The sequence below is a fragment of the Oncorhynchus mykiss genome, chromosome 7 (assembly GCF_057628025.1).
Source record: "Oncorhynchus mykiss isolate SJ-2025 chromosome 7, ASM5762802v1, whole genome shotgun sequence".
Taxonomy (NCBI): Eukaryota; Metazoa; Chordata; class Actinopteri; order Salmoniformes; family Salmonidae; genus Oncorhynchus; species Oncorhynchus mykiss.
In genome coordinates, this window is record NC_143028.1 from 76930001 (window position 1) to 76952500 (window position 22500).

Genomic DNA, 22500 nt, shown 5'->3' on the forward strand with positions numbered 1-22500 from the left:
TATTAGGGAATAAGGGAATAAGGCTATTAGGGAATAAGGAAATAAGGGAATAAGGCTATTAGAGAATAAGGAAATAAGGGAATAAGGCTATTAGGGAATAAGGAAAAAAGGGAATAAGGCTATTAGGGAATATGGGAAAACGGCTATTAGGGAATAAAGGAATAAGGCTACTAGGGAATAAGGAAATAAGGGAATAAGATAATAAGGGAATAATGGAATAAGGCTATTAAGGAATAAGGACATAAGGGAATAAGGCTATTAGGGAATAAGGAAATAAGGGAATAAGGCTATTAGGGAATATGGGAATACGGCTATTAGGGAATAAGGGAATAAGGCTATTAGGGAATAAGGGAATAAGGCTATTAGGAAATAAGGGAATAAGAGAATAAGTGAATAAGGGAATGATGGAATAAGGCTATTAGGGAATAAGGGAATAAGGGATTAAGGCTATTAGGGAATAAGGAAATTAGCCTGTCCGTCATGTGTTTGAGTGTCTGTGTGTGTTTGGTTTGGGCATGTGCCTGTGTGCCTGTGTGCTTGTGTGTTTGTTTGTGTGTGTGTGTGTGTGTGTGTGTATGTGTACGTATGCGCACACGCACTTGTGTGTGTGCCAATCTGTATTCTCGTTAGTTACATTGATGAAACTATTTTCCACATTCAGATGAGATGAGAGTTAGCTAGGCTCCTCCAATTATGTGGAAGTCTCTGAGGCCCATGTGTCAAGTCTACGATGCTTCAGGACTCAGCACACTGCTGCCTCTCTTATTCAACTTCCCCTTGTGTTTTATAGCATTATAACCTTTCACTCTGTAACACATGTCTGAGAGTTAGACTACTACAACTATGTTGAGGTCTCAGAGGCCCCATGTTGTCTTGTGCAGAACAGACTATAGTGTTTAGTCAAAGAAAGAGGAGGACTGTTGCCACACTGACACACATTGACTTGGTTTTATTAAACCTGACATCTACCAGCTCCTCTCTGACGTCTACCAGCTCCTCTCTGACATCTACCATCTCCTCTCTGACATCTACCATCTCCTCTCTGACATCTACCAGCTCCTCTCTGACATCTACCAGCTCCTCTCTGACATCTACCATCTCCTCTCTGACATTCACCAGCTTCTCTCTGACATCTACCATCTCCTCTCTGACATCTACCATCTCCTCTCTGACATTCACCATCTCCTCTCTGACATCTACCAGCTCCTCTCTGACATCTACCATCTCCTCTCTGACATCTACCATCTCCTCTCTGACATCTACCAGCTCCTCTCTGACATCTACCATCTCCTCTCTGACATCTACCATCTTCTCCCAAGCAGTTTAGTGTTGCATAGCCATTAAGTAATGTAATGAAACAGCAGGGAGCAGGTCTCGAACCCTCGACCTTCGAGCCCGAGGTTCAGCGCGCTATCGAACATTAAGATAACATCAGTCCTACCTGACCCCATTCACTCTCACATTATACTGAACATTAAGATAACATCAGTCCTACCTGACCCCATTCACTCTCACATTATACTGAACATTAAGATAACATCAGTCCTACCTGACCCCATTCACTCTCACATTATACTGAACATTAAGATAACATCAGTCCTACTTGACCACATTCACTCTCACATTATACTGAACATTAAGATAACATCAGTCCTACCTGACCCCATTCACTCTCACATTATACTGAACATTAAGATAACATCAGTCCTACCTGACCACATTCACTCTCACATTATACTGAACATTAAGATAACATCAGTCCTACCTGACCCCATTCACTCTCACATTATACTGAACATTAAGATAACATCAGTCCTACCTGACCCCATTCACTCTCACATTATACTGAACATTAAGATAACATCAGTCCTACCTGACCCCATTCACTCTCACATTATACTGAACATTAAGATATGATCAGTCCTACCTGACCCCATTCACTCTCACATTATACTGAACATTAAGATAACATCAGTCCTACCTGACCCCATTCACTCTCACATTATACTGAACATTAAGATAACATCAGTCCTACCTGACCCCATTCACACTCACATTATACTGAACATTAAGATAACATCAGTCCTACCTGACCCCATTCACTCTCACATTATACTGAACATTAAGATAACATCAGTCCTACCTGACCCCATTCACTCTCACATTATACTGAACATTAAGATAACATCAGTCCTACCTGACCCCATTCACTCTCACATTATACTGAACAGTAAGATAACATCAGTCCTACCTGACCCCATTCACTCTCACATTATACTGAACATTAAGATAACATCAGTCCTACCTGACCCCATTCACTCTCACATTATACTGAACATTAAGATAACATCAGTCCTACCTGACCCCATTCACTCTCACATTATACTGAACATTAAGATAACATCAGTCCTACCTGACCCCATTCACTCTCACATTATACTGAACATTAAGATAACATCAGTCCTACCTGACCCCATTCACTCTCACATTATACTGAACATTAAGATAACATCAGTCCTACCTGACCCCATTCACTCTCACATTATACTGAACATTAAGATAACATCAGTCCTACCTGACCCCATTCACTCTCACATTATACTGAACATTAAGATAACATCAGTTCTACCTGACCCCATTCACTCTCACATTATACTGAACATTAAGATAACATCAGTCCTACCTGACCACATTCACACTCACATTATACTGAACATTAAGATAACATCAGTCCTGAGGGTTGATCTCAGGGGTGTTTTCTGAGGGTGGCTGAGGGTTGATATCAGGGATGTTTTCTGGGGGTGGGCTGAGGGTTGATATCAGGGGTGTTTTCTGAGGGTGGGCTGAGGGTTGATATCAGGGATTTTTTCTGAGGGTGGGCTGTAACAGTTGATATCAGGGTTGTTTTCTGAGGGTGGGCTGAGGGTTGATATGGGTTGTTTCCTGAGGGTGGGCTGAGGGTTGATATGGGTTGTTTTCTGAGGGTGGGCTGAGGGTTGAGATGGGTTGTTTTCTGAGGGTGGGCTGAGGGTTGAGATGGGTTGTTTTCTGAGGGTGTGCTGAGGGTTGATATGGGTTGTTTTCTGAGGGTGGGCTGAGGGTTGATATGGGTTGTTTTCTGAGGGTGGGCTGAGGGTTGATATCAGGGATTTTTTCTGAGGGTGGGCTGTAACAGTTGATATCAGGGTTGTTTTCTGAGGGTGGGCTGAGGGTTGATATGGGATGTTTTCTGAGGGTGGGCTGAGGGTTGATATGGGTTGTTTTCTGAGGGTGGGCTGAGGGTTGATATGGGTTGTTTTCTGAGGGTGGGCTGAGGGTTGATATGGGTTGTTTTCTGAGGGTGGGCTGAGAGTTGATCTCAGGGGTGTTTTCTGAGGGTGGCTGAGGGTTGATATGGGTTGTTTTCTGAGGGTGGGCTGAGGGTTGATATGGGTTGTTTTCTGAGGGTGGGCTGAGGGTTGAGATGGGTTGTTTTCTGAGGGTGGGCTGAGGGTTGAGATGGGTTGTTTTCTGAGGGTGTGCTGAGGGTTGATATGGGTTGTTTTCTGAGGGTGGGCTGAGGGTTGAGATGGGTTGTTTTCTGAGGGTGGGCTGAGGGTTGACATGGGTTGTTTTCTGAGGGTGGGCTGAGGGTTGAGATGGGTTGTTTTCTGAGGGTGGGCTGAGGGTTGAGATAAGGGGTGTTTACAGATCTCTCCTAAACATTGATTTTGTTATTTTCTCTCTTTCAGGGTGGTACCGAGGATTCTCCACCAGGAAGCCCACAATCAAGGTAAATTACCTGGTGCTCTCATTCCTACAACGTTATATGGGACGTGTGTTTCCACACTACACTGTCGACCACTATGATTGGCTGTTTAGCTACGCTCACTAGAGATCACCATTCTGATTGGCTGTGTACCTACACTCTCTAGAGTTTACCACTCTGATTGGCTGTTAACATACACTCTCTAGTGTTTACCACTCTGATTGGCTGTTTACCTACACTCTCTAGAGTTTACCACTCTGATTGGCTGTTTACCTACACTCTCTAGAGTTTACCACTCTGATTGGCTGTTAACACACATTCTTTAGTGTTTACCACGCTGATTTTCTGTTTTCACGCTGTGATTGGTGCATTAGTGTATAGCCATGGGGTTCTGCAGTTTTTATGCTTCAATTGAAACAAGGGTTAGTGTTTCATACACCTTATCCACTGTAGTTATAGGAGAAAAAAGGGGAAAACACTCACTATTGGACTAATACAATCCCTGGTATTGGTGTATGATACAGTGTGTATAATGGATCTATAATGCATCAAGCAATCAAATCCATTACATGTATTGTGTATAAAAGGATATTAGTGTATCCAAGTTTATTTTTTTTCAAACATACAGTTGTTCTGCTCCTGCATTAGTGAGCCAACACCGTGAAACACTCCAGACGGGTACATTAGACTGTACAGGAACAGACGGTGCATAGCGTGTCATCTCAGCAACATACAACATACAATATACATACAACAGAGACACACATTTGAGGAATAATGGGAAAGCAGTTCTGCTTTGAAAGTTGATTAACTTGTAACCCCACTTTTGAGAACATGGCTTGCAACCTCACTTTTGAGAACATGGCTTGCAATCTCACTTTTGAGAAAATGGCTTGCAACCTCACTTTTGAGAACATGGCTTGCGTCCTCACTTTTGAGGATGTTTTGGTACCTACTGGAGAGCTCTTCTTTGTCTACACCCATTCAGCATCGTTCACACCCTCTTAAGCTTTAGCCCCCCAACCAAACTCTGACGATTTGACTCCCCCTAGCAGAGCTGGCTGTTTTCATGTTATCCAGAGCGTTGGTGACCTTATCTGTGCTGTGGGCAAAAATGTAATTGCGCTTTTTTTGCCGACGTTTACTGACCCCGGCCATATTCAGTGTTGTTGAGCCTTCGTATATTCATCAGTTATTCTGTGCTCTGGTACACACAGACGAGAGTGAATCTGAGTAGATGGCCAGACTGAATTTACGATCGCACCTGAAATGGTTATTTGTATAGTGGAGTCTTTTGTTAAGACATGTAGCTAGCTAGCTAAACAGTGAACCAAAATCCCTGAATCTGCAGGTAGTTAACCAACCAAGTTCAATGTTAGCTAGCTAACATTGGGCTATAACTAGTCAAACAAATGGCTCTGAGATACGAATAATAAGATCATACTATATCAGGAGGTCTGAAGCTGTACTATATCAGGTCTGAAGCTGTACTATATCAGGTCTGAAGCTGTACTATATAAGGTCTGAAGCTGTACTATATCAGGAGGTCTGAAGCTGTACTATATCAGGAGGTCTGAAGCTGTACTATATCTGGAGGTCTGAAGCTGTACTATATCAGGAGGTTTGAAGATATACTATATCAGGAGGTTTGAAGCTGTACTACATTAGGTAGTACATGAAGCTGTACTATATCATGTCTGAAGCTGTACTATATCAATAGGTCTGAAGCTGTATTATATCAGGAGGTCTGAAGCTGTACTATATCAGGTCTGAAGCTGTACTCTATCAGGAGGTCTGAAGCTGTACTATATCAGGTCTGAAGCTATACTATATCAGGAGGTCTGAAGCTTTACTATATCAGGAGGTCTGAAGCTGTACTATATCAGGAGGTCTGAAGCTGTACTATATCCGGAGGTCTGAAGCTGTACTATATCTGGAGGTCTGAAGCTGTAGTATATCAGGAGGTGTGAAGCTGTAATATATCAGGAGGTCGAAAGCTGTACTAAAACAGGAGGTCTGAAGCTGTACTATATCAGGAGGTCTGAAGCTATAGTATATCAGGAGGTCTGAACCTATACTATATCAGGAGGTCTGAAGCTGTACTATATCGGGTCTGAAGCTGTACTATATCAGGTCTGAAGCTGTACTATATCAGGTCTGAAGCTGTACTATATCAGGTCTGAAGCTGTACTATATCAGGAGGTCTGAAGCTGTACTATATCAGGAGGTCTGAAGCTGTACTATATCTGGAGGTCTGAAGCTGTACTATATCAGGAGGTCTGAAGCTGTACTATATCAGGTCTGAAGCTGTACTATATCAGGTCTGAAGCTGTACTATATCAGGTCTGAAGCTGTACTATATCAGGACATCTGAAGCTGTACTATATCAGGTCTGAAGCTGTACTATATCAGGTCTGAAGCTATACTATATCAGGAGGTCTAAAGCTGTACTATATAAGGAGGTCTGAAGCTGTACTATATCAGGAGGTCTGAAGCTATACTATATCAGAAGGTCTGAAGCTGTACTATATCAGGTCTGAAGCTGTACTATATCAGGGCTGATGCTATACTATATCAGGAGGTCTGAAGCTGTACTATATCAGGAGTTCTGAAGCTGTATTATATCAGGTCTGAAGCTGTACTCTATCAGGAGGTCTGAAGCTGTAGTATATCAGGAGGTCTGAAGCTGTAATATATCAGGAGGTCGAAAGCTGTACTAAAACAGGAGGTCTGAAGCTGTACTATATCAGGAGGTCTGAAGCTATAGTATATCAGGAGGTCTGAACCTATACTATATCAGGAGGTCTGAAGCTGTACTATATCGGGTCTGAAGCTGTACTATATCAGGTCTGAAGCTGTACTATATCAGGTCTGAAGCTGTACTATATCAGGTCTGAAGCTGTACTATATCAGGTCTGAAGCTGTACTATATCAGGTCTGAAGCTGTACTATATCAGGACATCTGAAGCTGTACTATATCAGGTCTGAAGCTGTACTATATCAGGTCTGAAGCTATACTATATCAGGAGGTCTGAAGCTGTACTATATAAGGAGGTCTGAAGCTGTACTATATCAGGAGGTCTGAAGCTATACTATATCAGAAGGTCTGAAGCTGTACTATATCAGGTCTGAAGCTGTACTATATCAGGGCTGATGCTATACTATATCAGGAGGTCTGAAGCTGTACTATATCAGGAGTTCTGAAGCTGTACTATATCAGGTCTGAAGCTGTACTCTATCAGGAGGTCTGAAGCTGTACTATATCAGGAGGTCGAAAGCTGTACTAAAACAGGAGGTCTGAAGCTGTACTATATCAGGAGGTTTGAAGCTATATTATATCAGGATGTCTGAACCTATACTATATCAGGAGGTCTGAAGCTGTACTATATCAGGAGGTCTGAAGCTGTACTATATCAGGAGGTCTGAAGCTGTACTATATCAGGAGGTCTGAAGCTGTACTATATCTGGTCTGAAGCTATACTATATCAGGTCTGAAGCTGTACTATATCAGGTCTGAAGCTGTACTATGTCAGGCCTGAAGCTGTACTATATCAGGTCTGAAGCTATACTATATCAGGAGGTCTGAAGCTGTATTATATCAGGTCTGAAACTGTACTCTATCAGGAGTTCTGAAGCTGTACTATATCAGGTCTGAAGCTGTACTATATAAGGTCTGAAGCTGTACTATATCAGATCTGAAGCTGAAATCTATTATGTCTGAAGCTGTACTATATCAGGATTTCTGAAGCTGTACTATATCAGGAGGTTTGAAGCTGTACTATATCAGGAGGTTTGAAGATATACTATATCAGGAGGTTTGAAGCTGTACTACATCAGGTCTGAAGCTGTACTATATCATGTCTGAAGCTGTACTATATCAAGAGGTCTGAAGCTGTACTATATCAGGAGGTCTGAAGCTGTACTATATCAGGTCTGAAGCTGTACTCTATCAGGAGGTCTGAAGCTGTACTATATCAGGTCTGAAGCTATACTATATCAGGAGATCTGAAGCTTTACTATATCAGGAGGTCTGAAGCTGTACTATATCAGGAGGTCTGAAGCTGTACTATATCCGGAGGTCTGAAGCTGTACTATATCAGCTCTGAAGCTATACTATATCAGGAGGTCTGAAGCTCTACTATATCAGGAGGTCTGAAGCTGTACTATATCAGGAGGTCTGAAGCTGTACTATATCAGGAGGTCTGAAGCTCTACTATATCAGGAGGTCTAAAGCTGTACTATATCATGTCTGAAGCTGTACTATGTCAGGTCAGAAGCTGTACTATATCAGGTCTGAAGCTATACTATATCAGGAGGTCTGAAGCTGATTATATCAGGTCTGAAGCTGTACTCTATCAGGAGGTCTGAAGCTGTACTATATCAGGTCTGAAGCTGTACTATATCAGGAGGTTTTAAGCTGTACTATATCAGGAGGTCTGAAGCTGTACTATATCAAGAGGTCTGAAGCTGTACTATATCAGGTCTTAAGCTGTACTTGATCAGGTCTGAAGCTATACTATATCAAGAGGTCTTAAGTTTTACTATATCAGGAGGTCTGAAGCTGTACTATATCAGGTCTGAAGCTGTACTATATCAGGAGGTCTGAAGCTGTACTATATCAGGAGGTCTGAAGCTGTACTATATCAGGAGGTCTGAAGCTGTACTATATCAGGAGGTCTGAAGCTGTACTATATCAGGTCTGAAGCTCTACTATATCTGGTCTGAAGCTATACTATATCAGGTCTGAAGCTGTACTATATCAGGTCTGAAGCTATACTGTATCAGGAGGTCTGGAGCTGTATTATATCAGGTCTGAAGCTGTACTCTATCAGGAGTTCTGAAGCTGTACTATATCAGGTCTGAAGCTGTACTATATAAGGTCTGAAGCTGTACTATATCAGATCTGAAGCTGTACTATATCAGGAGGTTTTAAGCTGTACTATATCAGGGGGTCTGAAGCTGTACTATATCAGGAAGTCTGAAGCTGTACTATATAAGGAGGTTTGAAGCTGTACTATATCAGGAGGTCTGAAGCTGTACTATATCAAGAGTTCTGAAGCTGTACTATATCAGGTTTGAAGCTGTACTATATCAGGACTGAAGCTGTACTATATCAAGAGGTCTGAAGCTGTACTATATCAGGAGGTCTGAAGCTGTACTATATCAGGTCTGAAGCTGTACTATATCAGGAGGTCTGAAGCTGTACTATATCAGGTCTGAAGCTGTACTATATCAGGAGGTCTGAAGCTGTACTATATCAGGAGGTCTGAAGCTCTACTATATCAGGAGGTCTAAAGCTGTACTATATCATGTCTGAAGCTGTACTATGTCAGGTCAGAAGCTGTACTATATCAGGTCTGAAGCTATACTATATCAGGAGGTCTGAAGCTGATTATATCAGGTCTGAAGCTGTACTCTATCAGGAGGTCTGAAGCTGTACTATATCAGGTCTGAAGCTGTACTATATCAGGAGGTTTTAAGCTGTACTATATCAGGAGGTCTGAAGCTGTACTATATCAAGAGGTCTGAAGCTGTACTATATCAGGTCTTAAGCTGTACTTGATCAGGTCTGAAGCTATACTATATCAAGAGGTCTTAAGTTTTACTATATCAGGAGGTCTGAAGCTGTACTATATCAGGTCTGAAGCTGTACCATATCAGGAGGTCTGAAGCTGTACTATATCAGGAGGTCTGAAGCTGTACTATATCAGGAGGTCTGAAGCTGTACTATATCAGGAGGTCTGAAGCTGTACTATATCAGGTCTGAAGCTCTACTATATCTGGTCTGAAGCTATACTATATCAGGTCTGAAGCTGTACTATATCAGGAGGTCTGAAGTTTTTCTATACCATGTCTGAAGCTGTACTATGTCAGGTCTGAAGCTGTACTATATCAGGAGGTCTGAAGCTGTACTATACCATGTCTGAAGCTGTACTATATCAGGTCTGAAGCTATACCGTATCAGGAGGTCTGGAGCTGTATTATATCAGGTCTGAAGCTGTACTCTATCAGGAGTTCTGAAGCTGTACTATATCAGGTCTGAAGCTGTACTATATAAGGTCTGAAGCTGTACTATATCAGATCTGAAGCTGTACTATATCAGGAGGTTTTAAGCTGTACTATATCAGGGGGTCTGAAGCTGTACTATATCAGGAAGTCTGAAGCTGTACTATATAAGGAGGTTTGAAGCTGTACTATATCAGGAGGTCTGAAGCTGTACTATATCAAGAGTTCTGAAGCTGTACTATATCAGGTTTGAAGCTGTACTATATCAGGACTGAAGCTGTACTATATCAAGAGGTCTGAAGCTGTACTATATCAGGAGGTCTGAAGCTGTACTATATCAGGTCTGAAGCTGTACTATATCAGGAGGTCTGAAGCTGTACTATATCAGGTCTGAAGCTGTACTATGTCAGGCCTGAAGCTGTACTATATCAGGTCTGAAGCTATACTATATCAGGAGGTCTGAAGCTGTATTATATCAGGTCTGAAACTGTACTCTATCAGGAGGTCTGAAGCTGTACTATATCAGGTCTGAAGCTGAAATCTATTATGTCTGAAGCTGTACTATATCAGGTCTGAAGCTATACTATATCAGGAGGTCTGAAGCTTTACTATATCAGGAGGTCTGAAGCTGTACTATATCAGGAGGTCTGAAGCTGTACTATATCCGGAGGTCTGAAGCTGTACTATATCAGCTCTGAAGCTATACTATATCAGGAGGTCTGAAGCTCTACTATATCAGGAGGTCTGAAGCTGTACTATATCAGGAGGTCTGAAGCTGTACTATATCAGGAGGTCTGAAGCTGTACTATATCAGGAGGTCTGAAGCTCTACTATATCAGGAGGTCTAAAGCTGTACTATATCATGTCTGAAGCTGTACTATGTCAGGTCAGAAGCTGTACTATATCAGGTCTGAAGCTATACTATATCAGGAGGTCTGAAGCTGTATTATATCAGGTCTGAAGCTGTACTCTATCAGGAGGTCTGAAGCTGTACTATATCAGGTCTGAAGCTGTACTATATCAGGTCTGAAGCTGTACTATATCAGATCTGAAGCTGTACTATATCAGGAGGTTTTAAGCTGTACTATATCAGGAGGTTTGAAGCTGTACTATATCAGGAGGTCTGAAGCTGTACTATATCAAGAGGTCTGAAGCTGTACTATATCAGGTCTTAAGCTGTACTATATCAGGTCTGAAGCTATACTATATCAAGAGGTCTTAAGTTGTACTATATCAGGAGGTCTGAAGCTGTACTATATCAGGAGGTCTGAAGCTGTACTATATCAGGTCTGAAGCTGTACTATATCTGGTCTGAAGCTATACTATATCAGGTCTGAAGCTGTACTATATCAGGAGGTCTGAAGCTGTACTATATCAGGTCTGAAGCTGTACTATGTCAGGTCTGAAGCTGTACTATATCAGGTCTGAAGCTATACTGTATCAGGAGGTCTGGAGCTGTATTATATCAGGTCTGAAGCTGTACTCTATCAGGAGTTCTGAAGCTGTACTATATCAGGTCTGAAGCTGTACTATATAAGGTCTGAAGCTGTACTATATCAGATCTGAAGCTGTACTATATCAGGAGGTTTTAAGCTGTACTATATCAGGGGGTCTGAAGCTGTACTATATCAGGAAGTCTGAAGGTGTACTATATCAGGAGGTTTGAAGCTGTACTATATCAGGAGGTCTGAAGCTGTACTATATCAGGTCTGAAGCTGTACTATATCAGGAGGTCTGAAGCTGTACTATATCAGGTCTGAAGCTGTACTATGTCAGGTCTGAAGCTGTACTATATCAGGTCTGAAGCTATACTATATCAGGAGGTCTGAAGCTGTACTATATCAGGTCTGAAGCTGTACTCTATCAGGAGGTCTGAAGCTGTACTATATCAGGTCTGAAGCTATACTATATCAGGAGGTCTGAAGCTTTACTATATCAGGAGGTCTGAAGCTGTACTATATCAGGAGGTCTGAAGCTGTACTATATCCGGAGTTCTGAAGCTGTACTATATCAGCTCTGAAGCTGTACTATATCAGGAGGTCTGAAGCTACAGTGCCTTGCGAAAGTATTCGGCCCCCTTGAACTTTGCGACCTTTTGCCACATTTCAGGCTTCAAACATAAAGATATAAAACTGTATTTTTTTGTGAAGAATCAACAACAAGTGGGACACAATCATGAAGTGGAGCGACATTTATTGGATATTTCAAACTTTTTTAACAAATCAAAAACTGAAAAATTGGGCGTGCAAAATTATTCAGCCCCCTTAAGTTAATACTTTGTAGCGCCACCTTTTGCTGCGATTACAGCTGTAAGTCGCTTGGGGTATGTCTCTATCAGTTTTGCACATCGAGAGACTGAAATTTTTTCCCATTCCTCCTTGCAAAACAGCTCGAGCTCAGTGAGGTTGGATGGAGAGCATTTGTGAACAGCAGTTTTCAGTTCTTTCCACAGATTCTCGATTGGATTCAGGTCTGGACTTTGACTTGGCCATTCTAACACCTGGATATGTTTATTTTTGAACCATTCCATTGTAGATTTTGCTTAATGTTTTGGATCATTGTCTTGTTGGAAGACAAATCTCCGTCCCAGTCTCAGGTCTTTTGCAGACTCCATCAGGTTTTCTTCCAGAATGGTCCTGTATTTGGCTCCATCCATCTTCCCATCAATTTTAACCATCTTCCCTGTCCCTGCTGAAGAAAAGCAGGCCCAAACCATGATGCTGCCACCACCATGTTTGACAGTGGGTATGGTGTGTTCAGCTGTGTTGCTTTTACGCCAAACATAACGTTTTACATTGTTGCCAAAAAGTTCAATTTTGGTTTCATCTGACCAGAGCACCTTCTTCCACATGTTTGGTGTGTCTCCCAGGTGGCTTGTGGCAAACTTTAAACAACACTTTTTATGGATATCTTTAAGAAATGGCTTTCTTCTTGCCACTCTTCCATAAAGGCCAGATTTGTGCAATATACGACTGATTGTTGTCCTATGGACAGAGTCTCCCACCTCAGCTGTAGATCTCTGCAGTTCATCCAGAGTGATCATGGGCCTCTTGGCTGCATCTCTGATCAGTCTTCTCCTTGTATGAGCTGAAAGTTTAGAGGGACGGCCAGATCTTGGTAGATTTGCAGTGGTCTGATACTCCTTCCATTTCAATATTATCGCTTGCACAGTGCTCCTTGGGATGTTTAAAGCTTGGGAAATCGTTTTGTATCCAAATCCGGCTTTAAACTTCTTCACAACAGTATCTCGGACCTGCCTGGTGTGTTCCTTGTACTTCATGATGCTCTCTGCGCTTTTGACGGACCTCTGAGACTATCACAGTGCAGGTGCATTTATACGGAGACTTGATTACACACAGGTGGATTATATTTACCATCATTAGTCATTTAGGTCAACATTGGATCATTCAGAGATCCTCACTGAACTTCTGGAGAGAGTTTGAAGCACTGAAAGTAAAGGGGCTGAATAATTTTGCACGCCCAATTTTTCAGTTTTTGATTTGTTAAAAAAGTTTGAAATATCCAATAAATGTTGTTCCACTTCATGATTGTGTCCCACTTGTTGTTGATTCTTCACAAAAAAATACAGTTTTATATCTTTATGTTTGAAGCCTGAAATGTGGCAATAGCTGTACTATATCAGGTCTGAAGCTGTACTATATCAGGTCTGAAGCTGTACCCTATCAGATCTGAAGCTGTACTATATCAGGTCTGAAGCTGTACTATATCAGGTCTGAAGCTGTACTATATCAGGAGGTCTGAAGCTGTACTCTATCAGGAGGTCTGAAGCTATACTGTATCAGGAGGTCTGAAGCTGTACTATATCAGGAGGTCTGAAGCTGTACTATATCAAGAGGTCTGAAGCTGTACTATATGAGGTCTGAAGCTGTACAATATCAGGTCTGAAGCTGTACTATATCAGGAGGTCTGAAGCTGTACTCTATCAGGAGGTCTGAAGCTGTACTATATCAGGAGGTCTGAAGCTATACTGTATCAGGAGGTCTGAAGCTGTACTCTATCAGGAGGTCTGAAGCTATACTGTATCAGGAGGTCTGAAGCTGTACTATATCAGGAGGTCTGAAGCTGTACTCTATCAGGAGGTCTGAAGCTATACTGTATCAGGAGGTCTGAAGCTGTACTATATCAGGAGGTCTGAAGCTGTACTATATCAAGAGGTCTGAAGCTGTACTATATGAGGTCTGAAGCTGTACTATAACAGGTCTGAAGCTGTACTATAACAGGTCTGAAGCTGTACTCTATCAGGTCTGAAGCTGTACTATAACAGGTCTGAAGCTGTACTATAACAGGTCTGAAGCTGTACTATAACAGGTGTGAAGCTGTACTATAACAGGTCTGAAGCTGTACTATAACAGGTCTGAAGCTGTACTATAACAGGTCTGAAGCTGTACTATATCAGGTTTGAAGCTGTACTATATCAAGAGGTCTGTCGTATTGTCTGACCCCCTCCTGCTTCTTTGTTCACCTTTTATTGGCTGGTACAGGATGGTACACACATAAGCGCACACGCACACTCACACACACACAGAACCGTGGTAGGTCTCGACAACAGAGATAAAGCACCATCCTTTAACCCCATTAGTGTGCTTCCTTTGTTGTTAGATATCCAGTTGACCTCTTTAGAAGCCAGTTTGTACTAATACAATGTATCAATGTCAATAGCCAACTGTACAAAAACAATTCTTTACCACTAAAAGCCAACTGTACAAAAACAATTCTTTACCACTTAAATCCATTTTGTATGATTCATTTTCAGAAACAGTACCTAGAGAGAAGTAGTATTACAGTAGCATAGTTTAAGATTTTTTTTACTTACCCAGATGACTGGACGCATGCTAGCGGTACCCGTAGACTTCTATTCGTTGTGCTAACGCTAGTTAGCAATGGCTCACAAATCTACAGTGCCTTCAACTTTTTTCAAACAGCACGCAGATATCCAAATGGTATCCACGTCTTCATTGCCAAAATCTCACACCGTCCCTTTAACGGTACATAAGAAGTTGAAACTGCATAGATGTTTTATTCATAACACTAGAGGACTCTATAACGCTGTAATCTGAAACGCTTTCCTTTATGTTTCTCTGCGTTGTCAGGCATTATTTTTGAGGCTTCTATAACACCGGTCATTAGGCTTAATTGTTTTGGCACTTTGAGGCAGATACCCCCTTTTTTTTGTGATGTTCAGCTTCTGTGTTATTGACTTCATTTTAAATTACCACCTAAAACTGTAGCACTTATAAGTGCTGGGTGTTTTATTTTTCATTTATCTTATTTAAACTTTATTTAATCAGTGAAGTCACATCGAGATTGAGCCCTGGCCAAGAGAGCAGCACAGATGAGTTCCGTTTAGTCTGTAACCTGTGATGTAGCCTCTACTGGATTGAACTGTGTGTAAAGGGTGGCAGGTAGTCAGGTAGCCTAGCTGGTGGCAAGTAGCCTAGTGGCAGGTAGCCTAGCTGGTGGCAGGTAGCCTAGCTGGTGGCAGGTAGCCTAGTGGCAGGTAGCCTAGCTGGTGGCAGGTAGCCTAGCTGGTGGCAGGTAGCCTAGCTGGTGGCAGGTAGCCTAGTGGCAGGTAGCCTAGCTAGTGGCAGGTAGCCTAGTGGCAGGTAGCCTAGCTAGTGGCAGGTAGCCTAGTGGCAGGTAGTCTAGTGGCAGGTAGCCTAATGGAAGGTAGTCTAGTGGCAGGTAGCCTAGTGGCAGGTAGCCTAGCTGGTGGCAGGTAGCCTAGTGGCAGGTAGCCTAGTGGCAGGTAGCCTAGCTGGTGGCAGGTAGCCTAGTGGCAGGTAGCCTAGCTGGTGGCAGGTAGCCTAGTGGCAGGTAGCCTAGTGGCAGGTAGCCTAGCTAGTGGCAGGTAGCCTAGTGGCAGGTAGTCTAGTGGCAGGTAGCCTAGCTGGTGGCAGGTAGCCTAGTGGCAGGTAGCCTAGTGGCAGGTAGCCTAGCTAGTGGCAGGTAGCCTAGTGGCAGGTAGTCTAGTGGCAGGTAGCCTAGCTGGTGGCAGGTAGCCTAGTGGCAGGTAGCCTAGTGGCAGGTAGCCTAGCTGGTAGCAGGTAGCCTAGTGGCAGGTAGTCTAGCTGGTGGCAGGTAGCCTAGTGGCAGGTAGTCTAGCTGGTGGCAGGTAGCCTAGTGGCAGGTAGCCTAGCTGGTGGCAGGTAGTCTAGTGGCAGGTAGCCTATTGGCAGGTAGCCTAGTGGCAGGTAGTCTAGCTGGTGGCAGGTAGCCTAGTGGCAGGTAGTCTAGTGGCAGGTAGCCTAGCTGGTGGCAGGTAGCCTAGTGGCAGGTAGCCTAGTGGCAGGTAGCCTAGCTAGTGGCAGGTAGCCTAGTGGCAGGTAGCCTAGTGGCAGGTAGCCTAGCTGGTGGCAGGTAGCCTAGTGACAGGTAGCCTAGTGGCAGGTAGCCTAGTGGCAGGTAGCCTAGCTGGTGGCAGGTAGCCTAGTGGCAGGTAGCCTAGCTAGTGGCAGGTAGCCTAGCTAGTGGCAGGTAGCATAGCTAGTGGCAGGTAGCCTAGTGGCAGGTAGCCTATTGGCAGGTAGCCTAGTGGCAGGTAGCCTAGCTAGTGGCAGGTAGCCTAGTGGCAGGTAGCCCAGCGACAGGTAGCCTAGCAGCAGGTATTCTAGTGGCAGGTAGCCTAGCAGCAGGTATTCTAGCAGCAGGTATTCTAGCAGCAGGTAGCCTAGCTGGTGGCAGGTAGCCTAGTGGCAGGTAGCCTAACTAGTGGCAGGTAGCCTAGCTAGTGGCAGGTAGCCTAGCTAGTGGCAGGTAGCCTAGTGGCAGGTAGCCCAGCGACAGGTAGCCTAGTGGCAGGTAGCCTATTGGCAGGTAGCCTAGTGGCAGGTAGCCTAGCTAGTGGCAGGTAGCCTAGTCGCAGGTAGCCCAGCGACAGGTAGCCTAGTGGCAGGTAGCCTAGCGGCAGGTAGCCTAGTGGCAGGTAGCCTAGTGGCAGGTAGCCCAGCGGCAGGTAGCCTAGCAGCAGGTATTCTAGTGGCAGGTAGCCTAGCAGCAGGTATTCTAGCAGCAGGTATTCTAGCAGCAGGTAGCCTAGTGGCAGGTAGCCAATCGGCAGGTAGCCTAGCTAGTGGCAGGTAGCCTAGTGGCAGGTAGCCTAGCTAGTGGCAGGTAGCCTAGTGGCATGGAGGCCAGCGGCAGGTAGCCTAGCAGCAGGTATTCTAGCGGCAAGTAGCCTAGCATCAGGTATTCTAGCAGCAGATAGCCTAGCAGCAGGTAGCCTAGCAGCAGGTATTCTAGTGGGAGGTATTCTAGCGGCAGGTAGCCTAGCAGCAGGTAGCCTAGCAGCAGGTAGCCTAGTGGCAGGTAGCCCAGCGGCAGGTAGCCCAGCGGCATGCAGCCTAGCAGCAGGTTTTCTAGTGGCAGGTAGCCTAGCTGGTGGCAGGTAGCCTAGTGGCAGGTAGCCTAACTAGTGGCAGGTAGCCTAGCTAGTGGCAGGTAGCCTAGCTAGTGGCAGGTAGCATAGCTAGTGGCAGGTAGCCTAGTGGCAGGTAGCCTATTGGCAGGTAGCCTAGTGGCAGGTAGCCTAGCTAGTGGCAGGTAGCCTAGTGGCAGGTAGTCCAGCGACAGGTAGCCTAGTGGCAGGTAGCCCAGCGGCAGGTAGCCTAGCAGCAGGTATTCTAGTTGCAGATAGCCTAGTGGCAGGTAGCCCAGCGGCAGGTAGCCTAGCAGCAGGTATTCTAGTGGCAGGTAGCCTAGCAGCAGGTTTTCTAGCAGCAGGTATTCTAGCAGCAGGTAGCCTAGCGGCAGGTAGCCAAGCGGCAGGTAGCCTAGCTAGTGGCAGGTAGCCTAGTGGCAGGTAGCCGAGCTAGTGGCAGGTAGCCTAGTGGCATGGAGGCCAGCGGCAGGTAGCCTAGCAGCAGGTATTCTAGCGGCAAGTAGCCTAGCATCAGGTATTCTAGCATCAGGTAGCCTAGTGGCAGGTAGCCCAGCGGCAGGTATTCTAGTGGGAGGTATTCTAGCGGCAGGTAGCCTAGCAGCAGGTAGCCTAGCAGCAGGTAGCCTAGTGGCAGGTAGCCCAGCGGCAGGTAGCCTAGCTAGTGGCAGGTAGCCTAGTGGCAGGTATTCTAGTGGCAGGTAGCCTAGCAGCAGGTATTCTAGCAGCAGGTATTCTAGCAGCAGGTAGCCTAGTGGCAGGTAGCCAAGCGGCAGGTAGCCTAGCTAGTGGCAGGTAGCCTAGTGGCAGGTAGCCTAGCTAGTGGCAGGTAGCCTAGTGGCATGGAGGCAAGCGGCAGGTAGCCTAGCAGCAGGTATTCTAGCGGCAAGTAGCCTAGCAGCAGGTATTCTATTAGCAGATAGCCTAGCAGCAGGTATTCTAGCAGCAGGTATTCTAGCAGCAGGTAGCCTAGTGGCAGGTAGCCAAGCGGCAGGTAGCCTAGCTAGTGGCAGGTAGCCTAGTGGCAGGTAGCCTAGCTAGTGGCAGGTAGCCTAGTGGCATGGAGGCCAGCGGCAGGTAGCCTAGCAGCAGGTATTCTAGCAGCAGGTATTCTAGCAGCAGGTAGCCTAGTGGCAAGTAGCCAATCGGCAGGTAGCCTAGCTAGTGGCAGGTAGCCTAGTGGCAGGTAGCCTAGCTAGTGGCAGGTAGCCTAGTGGCATGGAGGCCAGCGGCAGGTAGCCTAGCAGCAGGTATTCTAGCGGCAAATAGCCTAGCAGCAGGTATTCTAGCAGCAGATAGCCTAGCAGCAGGTAGCCTAGCAGCAGGTATTCTAGTGGGAGGTATTCTAGCGGCAGGTAGCCTAGCAGCAGGTAGCCTAGCAGCAGGTAGCCTAGTGGCAGGTAGCCCAGCGGCAGGTAGCCTAGCTAGTGGCAGGTAGCCTAGTGGCAGGTAGCCCAGGGGCAGGGGCTGGGAGTAGAGGAGAGGAAAGGAAAAAGAGAGGAGAGGAAAGGGAGAGGTGAGGAGAGGAGAGTAGAGAGGAAAGGAAAGAGAGAGGAGAGAGGAAAGGGGGAAGAGAGGAAGAAGAATGGAAAGGAAAGAGAGGGAAGGGAGATGAGAGGAAAGGCAAAAGAGGAGAGGAACAGGAGGAGAGGATAGACAGTAGAAATCCCAGGGCAATGAAGGGGACATTGCCTTGTGTAGGGTGCCATCTTTCATATGGGATGTTAAACGGGTGTCCTGACTCTCTGTGTCACATATCGTACGAGTAGGGGTGTTAACCCTGGTGTTCTGGCTAAATGTCCATTTGGCCCTCATATCATCCATGGTCGCCTAATCATCCCCAGCTTCCAATTGGCTCATTCATCCCCCTCATCTCTCCTGTAACTATTCCCCAGGTTGTTGCTGTAAATGAGAATATGTTCTTAGTCAATTTATCGGGTAAACTCCATTCTAAATGAGGACTGTAAACTATAACTCCATTCTAAATGAGGACTGTAACCTATAACTCCATTCTAAATGAGGACTGTAACCTATAACTCCATTCTAAATGAGGACTGTAACCTATAACTCCATTCTAAATGAGGACGTAACTAACTGTTTGGTACATAGTATTTCTAAAATCTGCTGACAGTTACCGAGGCCAACTACTGTGTGTGTGTGTGTGTCCCCGCATCAAATAAAATTATCAAATCAAATGTTATTTGTCATGAATACAACAGGTGTAGGTAGACCTTACAGTGAAATGCTGAATACAACAGGTGTAGGTAGACCTTACAGTGAAATGCTGAATACAACAGGTGTAGTAGACCTTACAGTGAAATGCTGAATACAACAGGTGTAGTAGACCTTACAGTGAAATGCTGAATACAACAGGTGTAGTAGACCTTACAGTGAAATGCTGAATACAACAGGTGTAGTAGACCTTACAGTGAAATGCTGAATACAACAGGTGTAGTAGACCTTACAGTGAAATGCTGAATACAACAGGTGTAGGTAGACCTTACAGTGAAATGCTGAATACAACAGGTGTAGTAGACCTTACAGTGAAATGCTGAATACAACAGGTGTAGTAGACCTTACAGTGAAATGCTGAATACAACAGGTGTAGTAGACCTTACAGTGAAATGCTGAATACAACAGGTGTAGTAGACCTTACAGTGAAATGCTGAATACAACAGGTGTAGTAGACCTTACAGTGAAATGCTCACTTACAAGCCCTTAACCAACAGTGCAGGTTTAAGAAAACAAGTGTTAAGAAAGTATTTACTAAAATAAACTGAAGTAAGAAATAAATAGAAAAAAATGGATTAAAGCATAGTAGCATTTATCAAGCATTTTTTAGAAAAACACTATGTTAGCACTTATGATAGCATCTGAACGGCCTCCATTTATCAACTAGAAGTCATGTATATCTACTGCCAAGCAAGGCTAGAACTGAAACAGAGTAGTACACCAATCCGTCAGCATTGCGTTCCTTTGTAGAGCATGGCAGTTGGGGTTGTGGGTTTAATTCCTGATAGATTTCCCACTACTGCAAATCGCTTGGGATAAAAGATGTCATGTACTGGTATAATATATACTGATGTATACTGAATATACTGAATATATACTGATATACTATAATATACTGATGTATTAGCAGCCAGCATTTCTGCACATGAAGTTAACCGTTAACTAGGCGCTAAGCGAGAAGAGCGGAGGAATTGGCCTCCCGAGTGGCACTGCATCACAGTGCTTGATGTGTCACTACAGACCCGGGTTCAATCCCAGGCTGTGTTACAGGCCGTGACCGGGAGACCCATGAGGCGGCACACAATTGGGTCAACATCGTCCGGGTTAGGGGAGCAGTGTGTCAAGAAGCAGTGCGTTTTGGCATGGTCGTGTTTCGGAGGATGCATGGCTCTCGGCCTTCCGTAGGTGAGTTGCAGCGAAGGGACAAGACCGTAACTACCAATTGGAGAGAGAAAGGGGTAAAAGTACAAAAACATGAAATAAAGAGCGGAGGTATTTCCACACATTAGGCTGACTGTTAGCTAGGCGCTAGCTGTGGAGGTATTTCCACACATTAAGCTGACTGTTAGCTAGGCGCTAGCTGTGGAGGTATTTCCACACATTAAGCTGACTGTTAGCTAGGCGCTAGCTGTGGAGGTATTTCCACACATTAAGCTGACTGTTAGCTAGGCGCTAGCTGTGGAGGTATTTCCACACATTAAGCTGACTGTTAGCTAGGCGCTAGCTGTGGAGGTATTTCCACACATTAAGCTAACTGTTAACTAGGCACTAGCTGTGGAGGTATTTCCACACATTAAGCTAACTGTTAACTAGGCACTAGCTGTGAAGGTATTTCCACACATTAAGCTAACTGTTAACTAGGCACTAGCTGTGAAGTTATTTCCACACATTAAGCTAACTGTTAGCTAGGCGTTAGCTGTGGAGGTATTTCCTCACATGAAGCTAACGGTAGCTAGGCGCTAAGCGCTAACAGTGGAGGTATGCCTATTTCTACACTTAACGGCTAGGCGCTAAGCGCTAACAGTGGAGGTAGGCCTATTTCTACACTTAACGGCTAGGCGCTAAGCGCTAACAGTGGAGGTAGGCCTATTTCTACACTTAACGGCTAGGCGCTAAATGACTTCATAAGCGTGAGTAATTCACAGCAGCTCTGTCCCTGGGCTCCAATAACTTGGCAGCCACAACCATGTGTGGACTTGCCCCAGTTCTGACACACACACACACACACACCGTGCCAGCGCAGTCACCTTCCACAGCAGATTAGCTTGGCTGAGTCACATCACAGCCCAGCCTGGCCATGCCACACAAACACACACACAAACACACGGCTTGGTCGTGGTACAAGGTGGAACCACGGTCATTTCCAGCATGGCTCTTTGATGTGCTGCCACATGGCGACTTCGCCACACGGGCACAGAGGTGTGTGTGTGTGTGTGTGTGTGTGTGTGTGTGTGTGTGTGTGTGTGTGTGCCCAGAGTCTATCTATCCCTGGAGCAGAAAGTCAGCTGTAACTAGGGCTGTGACGGTAATTGAATTAACCCTGTAACTGAAAGTTATGGATGAAGACTGTCATCAAAATAGATACAATGTCAAAGTTGTTTAAAAATCTGTCTTCTTTTAAAACAGGCTGGATGTGTCTGACTATTCTTCATTTATTTGTGCTTCATTCTATGGCTCGAGGTGTCCTGATATCTCGAGGAGGGATTCTATAGCTAGAGAGAGGACTCCAGATATCTCCAGGAGTGATTATATAGCTTGAGGACTCCAGATATCTACAGGAGTGATCCTATAGCTAGAGGACTCCAGATATCTCCAGGAGTGATTCTATAGCTAGAGGACTCCAGATATCTACAGGAGTGATCCTATAGCTAGAGGACTCCAGATATCTCCAGGAGTGATTCTATAGCTAGAGGACTCCAGATATATCCAGGAGTGATTCTATAGCTTGAGGACTCCAGATATATCCAGGAGTGATTCTATAGATAGAGGACTCCAGATATCTACAGGAGTGATTCTATAGATAGAGGACTCCAGATATCTACAGGAGTGATTCTATAGCTAGAGGACTCCAGATATCTACAGGAGTGATTCTATAGCTAGAGGACTCCAGATATCTACAGGAGTGATTCTATAGCTTGAGGACTCCAGATATATCCAGGAGTGATTCTATAGATAGAGGACTCCAGATATCTACAGGAGTGATTCTATAGCTAGAGGACTCCAGATATCTACAGGAGTGATTCTATAGATAGAGGACTCCAGATATCTACAGGAGTGATTCTATAGATAGAGGACTCCAGATATCTACAGGAGTGATTCTATAGCTTGAGGACTCCAG

General features: G+C 44.6%; 1 protein-coding gene across 28 annotated transcripts in view; it reads left to right on the top strand.

Annotated features, from left to right (window-relative positions):
• dock3 (dedicator of cytokinesis 3) overlaps window positions 1–22500 on the top strand; it is a 398499-nt gene that overhangs the window by 148281 nt on the left and 227718 nt on the right. For all 28 annotated transcript variants that reach the window (XM_090242011.1, XM_090242016.1, XM_036984230.2 and 25 more), the window contains exon 3: window positions 3732–3772. In XM_090242011.1, the coding sequence (XP_090098137.1) occupies window positions 3732–3772 (41 nt within the window). The remainder of the gene's footprint in view (window positions 1–3731; window positions 3773–22500) is intronic.